The 7,299-nt window shown below is 32.1% G+C and overlaps 2 protein-coding genes across 2 annotated transcripts; one reads left to right on the top strand and one right to left on the bottom strand.

Moving 5' to 3' along the window:
• Window positions 1-618: 618 nt before the first annotated feature.
• On the bottom strand, window positions 619-2,494 carry LOC111680052 (peflin). The gene is made up of 4 exons (XM_023441665.2): window positions 2,303-2,494; window positions 1,972-2,194; window positions 1,258-1,401; window positions 619-1,179 (listed from the first exon to the last, which is right to left on the bottom strand). The coding sequence occupies exons 1-4, from the start codon at window positions 2,312-2,314 to the stop codon at window positions 953-955; spliced, it is 606 nt and encodes a 201-aa protein (XP_023297433.1). The 5' UTR covers window positions 2,315-2,494; the 3' UTR covers window positions 619-952.
• A 1,155-nt stretch (window positions 2,495-3,649) lies between these two features.
• Window positions 3,650-6,183, top strand: LOC111680054 (translin). The gene is made up of 5 exons (XM_023441667.2): window positions 3,650-3,809; window positions 3,868-3,955; window positions 4,035-4,131; window positions 4,193-4,308; window positions 5,692-6,183. The coding sequence occupies exons 1-5, from the start codon at window positions 3,735-3,737 to the stop codon at window positions 6,036-6,038; spliced, it is 723 nt and encodes a 240-aa protein (XP_023297435.2). The 5' UTR covers window positions 3,650-3,734; the 3' UTR covers window positions 6,039-6,183.
• Window positions 6,184-7,299: the final 1,116 nt, after the last annotated feature.

Here is a 7,299-nt window from a genome sequence, read left to right on the forward strand (position 1 = left end):
ATAGAATAGTCTATAGTCTGGACTATAGAATAGTCTATAGTCTGGACTATAGAATAGTCTATAGTCTGGACTATAGAATAGTCTATAGTCTGGACTATAGTCTGGACTATAGAATAGTCTATAATTTGGACTATAGAATATTCCATAATCTGGACTATATTTAGTCTATAGTCTGACCTATAGAATAGTCTATAGTCTGGACTATAAAATATTCTATAGCCTGGACTATAGAATAGGCTAAAGTTTGGACTATATAATAGTCTGTAGTATGCACTATGGTATTGGCTGTAAAGTAATCTATAGTCTTGATCATGGTTTCGTGTAATATGTAGACTGTTATCTGGTCGATTCTATAGCCCCAGACTATAGACTAGCATATAATCTATATTATTATCAAGTCTAAAGTGTATAAGTCTATATATTCTGGACTATAGAATAGTCTATAGTCTGGACTTTTGAATCTATAGCCCTGGACTATAGACTAGATTATTAACAAGTCTAAAGTGTATAATCTAATTTATTGACTACCATCTAGACTAGAGTCTAGAAATAGTTTAAATATAATAAACGCAATACTTACAAAATCACTTTTGCTCTTCAAAAATTTAAACAAATTCATTTAAAATTTAATAATATACAGCATTTTATTAATGTGTTTGTACTAGAAACAATTGTAAAATTTTATTAAAAAAATAGCGTGAATTGTAGAAGTTATAAAAATATTTCAGAAACATATCCTTTGTATTATTCTATACATATATTGTTCATAATTTAAGAGATTTACATCAAGTGCTATTCAAGTGAGTTTCATGTAGTTACGAGTTTTATGCAATTTAACAGTTTACCATTAAGCTAAGCAAATGAATATTTTAGTTTCAAAACTAAATAACTGCGATTTTATATAAATATGGATTAACAAAATAAAAATGTTTCATAAATAAATAAATTACTTTCACACGGAACAACCCAAAGCAACAGTTAGAAAATCTTCAAAACCAATTGTAATGACACCATTCTGTTGGGTATCTCGTTGTCTGAAGGCTTCAGTAAAACGTTGTATTTGTACACATAAAACAATAAATTGATCAACAGAAATTTCTTTTTGATTTTGTGGATCATTCTTTTTCACTAAAAACTGTATGAATTCAGGTGAAAAACGGAAACCCATTTGAGTAAGGGCTGTTGGAAAAAAAAAAACGAAAATTAAAAGTTAGATTTGTTTTATATGCATTAAGTGTGATTTATTAATGTTATTACCTTGTGTCAATTCGTTTTCATCTATATGTCCGGAACCATCACGATCATAGTTCTTAAAGACCTGAAGCCATTGATTGATGTATTGGAATAATTTTTCGAATTCATAAATATCAATCGTTCCGCTAGCATCATTATCAAACATACCTGGAAAGGAGTAAGGAATATTTAAAATAGTTTATTTTGTACCAATCAAAATTGTTAAATATCGTTATTGTGTCGATAGTCTAGTATATAAACTAGTATATATCTCGTAATCTAGTCTTCAGTTCATTCTACGAACTAGTCTATGTTGTTGTAACAGCTCGACTGTGGCTGAAAGTTCTTTCCTGGATAAAAAAACTTTCGGTTGATACAGCTGTCGCTGGGTGGACAATCTTTGGCCGAGTATGACTCGAGTCGTTTCGGAGCGAAGATCCAATTGTCGTGGGAACGTGTCTATAGTTATGTTTAGTCTATAGTCAAGTCTAGTTCATAGTTTAGTATATAGTGAGGCCTATAGATTAGTCTAGACAATTCAGTACACTTAAAGCAATTCTGAATATTTTAACAGTTAATTTAATTGAAAATGTTTGCAGGGAAATGAATTATTTGCTCTCAATTTTACACTCTCTTACACGTCATTTTTTATTTAGTGACGTCAGAGAGACAACAACAAATAATACATAGTTTTGCAAAACAAACGTAAATATTAGCAGAATTAGAATAAATACTTACTAATCATCAATTTGCAAGCCGTATCGGAAAAATTCTGTCCACGACCATTAGTCAATGCTGCCTTTAATTCATTGGCATTAATTTTTCCAGAACGATCTTGATCTACCATATTAAACCATTGTTGAACTTCTGGAGCAATTTGTGCATTTTGTGGTGGATAAGCACCGGGTGGAGCGGAATAACCTTGCCCATAGCCACCTTGTTCGTAGGGATTGTAACCGCCCTATTGTTGGGGGCAAGATAAAAAGAATTTAGATATTAAATAAATTAATCCATTTCCTCTATCTACGTTGATAAAATTTACGCAATTAGTTTTTAACTTAAAACTTACACCGTAAGACATGTTTTTATTTGTTAAATGTTTTATCTGTTAGAGATTTGTTTATTTTATTATTTAGTATTATGATTCGCTTTATTTATTTCGTTTATTTTGTTACTTTTTTAATTGAATTTGTGTGACTGATTTTTCTTTAACAAGTGGAATGAATTTTAATTGTTGTCAAACTCTTTTTCTCTGTTGGGTGATGATCAGAGATGGAAAATGTGTTAGTATTGTTATTTCAAATAGTATTATAGCAGTGGCCGCAAAACTTTGTTATTAATCAAATAGTTATAATTATAAATATTTGATTAATAATTTATTAATAAATTAAGAGTTAAGGTTCTATAGTTGAAACGAAAAGTCGACTTTTTGCATATTATGAAAAGTCGATTTTTTGGCTTTTAGTATTTTATAAATAGGCGACTATTTTCGTCTTTTTTCATTTAATTAAAAGTCGACTTTTAGTATTTTATAAATATTCGAATTTTCGACTTTTTTAATTTTTCCGACTTTTTGACTATTTGCGACTTTTTCCGACTTTACGACTATTTTCGACTTTTTAGACTATATTCGATTTTCTCCGACGATTTTTGATTTTTTTTATTTAATTTAAAGTCGACTTTTAGTATTTTATAAATAGTCGTAATTTCGACTTTTTCCAACTTTTTGCGACTTTTCGATTATTTTCAATTTTCCCAATTTTTTCCGACTTTTTGATTATTTTCGACTTTTTTAGACTATTTTCGATTTTCTCTGATGATTTTCGAATTTTTAATTTAATTAAAAGTATTAGTATTTTATAAATAGTCGATTTTTTGACGTTTTTCGAATTTTCGACTTTTTCCGATTTTCGAGTTTTTCCAATTTTTTCGATTTTTTTCGACTTTTTCCGATGTTTTTCGAATTTTTGACTTTTAGTATTTTATAAATAGTTGAATTTTTTTCAACGTTTTACGACTTTTTGATTATTTTCGACTTTTTCCAATTTTTTCCGACTTTTCGATTATTTTCGACTTTTTGACTATTTTCGACTTTTTTCAACTTTTCAAAACTTTAAATGAGAATAAATACAATCAATTTCCCGCCTCGGCCGTCATTTCCCTATTGAATTGAAAATTTTTTGCTGAGCCAATCGACCTCAGCAAAATTTTCCCGAATCGACACACAAACGCGTATAATTCTTACCGGACAATTTTGCTGAGCAACCCCGCCTCTAAGTAGCTTTGCTAAGTTCATATAAAAAATATGAATTTTCAATTTTATTGGAAATTTTTGCTGAGCCTAAGCAAAAATTCAAAATTTTTAACCACTTTACAATGAACTTCAAACTGTAATTTAAAAAATTACAGTTTGAAAAGCCTTGCTGGGTAAAAATCAAAACAAAAAATAACAAAATCGTCATAAAATATTCAGACGAAAACAAGAAAAATTTTACACAAAAATGAGTAATTTTATTAATTTAAACATTTTTGAAAATTATCAAAAATATATTGATAATGAACAGGAAATACGTGAAGTAAGTAAATATATAGAATAACAAACATAAAAGTAGAACATTAAAACTTTCTCCACAGAAAATTCGCGTGGTGGTAAGAGAAATTGAACATTTGGCCAAGGAAGCTACCATTCAATTGCAAATCATACACAGTGATTTAACTAAAAGTAAGTTAATATTATGTTAATTAATATTACAATGATTGTATTAATAAAAAAAGATATAATTTGTTATTAAAAAACCTAGTTGATCATGCCTGTATGCAGGCCCGCAAACAAATTTCTTTGTGTGCCGAAAGCTACAAGAATTTGGCGGAAATTATACCCGTGGGACAGTATTATCGGTGAGTCAGTAATAATAACTGGAGTGTAGGTGTTTTTTTAATTCTTTGTTATTTATTTTAGCTATTCGGATCACTGGACTTTTATTACTCAGCGTTTGGTATTTCTCAGCGCCATGGTTGTTTACTTGGAAGCCGGCTTTTTGGTAACACGAGAAACTGTGGCTGAAATGTTGGGCTGTAAGTATTGGATATAAAATTTCGGCATAAAAACTACATTACAAAAGTTAGATATGTAAATATATTAGTATCTTAAAGGGCAAATCTATTGAGACGGCTCTTCATACACTCGTTGGTCAATTACATTTGATATAGAAGGAGCTTTTAATAACGTCAAGCCTGCTTCTATCTGCCAATCGCTATCTCGGGGTGGGCTTGGCAGATCTTAGTAAGCTTTGTCGAGAATCTTCTCTCAAATAGGATCATTGTGTCCGTCCTAAGAGATATTGTAACCTCTAAAAAAGCATTAAGAGGCACTCCACAAGGAGGAGTACTATCACCACTCTTATGGAACATAGCCATAAGTGATATTCTTGTAAAACTTTACTCTCTTGGCTATAAAACAGTCGCCTATGCTGATGACGTAGCGGTATCAGGCGATCATCTTGAAACCATATCTCAAAGGCTAGAATTAGAACTAGAGATCATCAGCTCGTGGAGTGTTGAATGTGGTCTTAGTGTAAATCCTAGTAAAATGGAACTTGTGCTATTCTCTTGTAAATAGAAGATTCCTTTATTTCCTCATCCTTGCTTAAACATCGATTTATTAAAACTTTCGAACAGCGCTAAATATCTGGATCCCTCTAGAGCATCTAAAGCCATTACGGCACTATATGTTTGTAGGAAGGTCATAGGAACATGCTGGGACATAAATGAAAGAAATGTTAAATTATGTTATATGGAGTTGTTGTCTGGTATCAGGCGCTTGAATAGGCTACAAATGAAAAAAGTCATGAGATCTACTGCGCTCATTATCACTGGCGCTCTCAAAACAACTTCTTCAAATGCATTGTTCACTTTGCTCAACTGGCTCTCGGTCGCCCTCTAGCCAGGCAATTGGCTGTGACAACTGCGGCCAGATTGAGTGTAACTGGCAAGTGAAAACAATGTTCCATAGGTCATGCTAGGATCATAGATATTTTACCGAATAATCAGTTCAATGTTGATTATTGCAATACTATATCTCTTCGGATCATCAAATATCTCTTTCCGCCAATTATGTTTGCTTTAACACACGTGCTCAATATTCAGAGCGCTGTGGCCACAAATGTTGCACAAAGTTACACTTATCGGGCGGCTTGGAGCCCCCATATGAGTTAAATAGAAAAATTTGTATACCTGAGAAACTATTAGAGCTAAAATCTGCAAATTTGAACTTTTACATTCATCATACAGAGAATAATCACAGGGAAAAATTATTGAATTGTCCCAAAACTATTACAGTTAAAATCTTCAAAATTAGTAAGTGGATTTTTCGTTATCTTGCCGGGTATAGCTAGTATTTAATAATCTTTAGAATCGGTAATTGCATTAAACATATATCTTCATTCCCTTTCATTCTAGTAAAAACCAATCATGCTGATGGTTTCCATTTAGACATTGAAGATTATCTAATGGGTATACTACAAATGGCATCGGAACTATCACGATTTGCTACCAATTCCGTAACAATGGGTGACTATGATCGTCCATTGAATATATCGCGCTTTATGGCCGATTTAAATTCTGGATATCGTTTATTGAACTTAAAGAATGATGGTCTACGAAAACGTTTCGATGCTCTCAAATATGATGTGAAAAAAATCGAAGAAGTGGTATATGATATAAGTATAAGAGGTCTACGAAGCGGTAGTAATCCGGAAACTGTTGCTGCCGTCCAGGCTGATGCTAGTAATGAAGAAAACAAGTAGTTTGTAAACAGTACACATGTGTACATTATGTACAATAAGTAAAGTATTGAATTAATGATTTGAGTTTCCCTTTTTTTATTATTATTTCCCTAAATAACATAAAAAAAATTTAATTAATAAAAATTAAAAAACATATAAATTGAAATTAAATTTTTTGTTAAAATTATTTAATTATCCTCGAGTAAAAATTTCATTAAGTTTTCAAAATTCTAGTTGAAATAATCTAGCATATAGTTGAGTTTAAAGCCTAGTCTTTAGTCTAGTCTATAGTTTAGGCTATTATCTAGTTGTATGTCTAGTTTATGGTTTAGTCTATTCTATAGTATTGTCTTTAATCTAGTCTATAGTCTTCTCTATAATCTAGTCTACAGTGCAGTTTATTGTCTAGACTCTAGCCTATTTCCAAATTTTAATATTTTTTTAAATATTTTACAATAATATTAAAATCCCTTTTTATATCCTTCTTCTTCGTAAGAAGTGTATGAATGTCGGAGTGCTTTATGTGAACACCTGTCTTGCCTTATTTCACGGTGGTCTTTATCATCTACTAGGTGAGTAAAAAGTAAAAAACTCACCACTGCCCCTTTGTGTTTCTTACACGCAGGTTGCAATTTTGTACATGGATAAGCACTGTGCTCAAGTACTCGAGCTTTCTAATTTCTTGCCATAGTAGTCACGTTGATAAAAGACAGGTGTCATAAGCAAGCTCATTCAAACCCCGACATAATGTCGCCCAACCACACTACTACGGCTCTGTTGTTTTGGCAACAGCACCTAGAAGGGACGTACTTGATAGTCCGAAACGCGGATCATATTAATTGACAAGACTTTATTTCAGTAGTCAGAGACCCACTGTGATAAGTTAAGAATACACTCAACCATGTATGAAAATCGCTAAATAAATCAAAGAGACGGCAGTGACCTTGCACCATCCTTCCACTCCGCCACTTCATCCTTCAAATCCATCAGTTACTCCACTCTCTATATAGAATGCAAGTCAGGAAACATCAGAAAACTCCACCTTGTATACCCTATCTTTTCATTATCAGCTCCAATCTGTAATTCGTACCGATCCAGCATCTAGGAACGATAACAGAAATGTATCATGAAAATCATATCAGTATTTTAACCAAGCAACCTTCTTCCCGCGATTTAGGTTTAAACTACAGCCACTACGTGGATCCCCAAGGAACCTCAACCAACTGACCAGACAGGACATAGTCCTGCGGGCAACTGGCCACCCGTAGTGGTGCTCTGGTTC

The sequence above is a fragment of the Lucilia cuprina genome, chromosome 6, assembly GCF_022045245.1.
Source record: "Lucilia cuprina isolate Lc7/37 chromosome 6, ASM2204524v1, whole genome shotgun sequence".
NCBI lineage: Eukaryota > Metazoa > Arthropoda > Insecta > Diptera > Calliphoridae > Lucilia > Lucilia cuprina.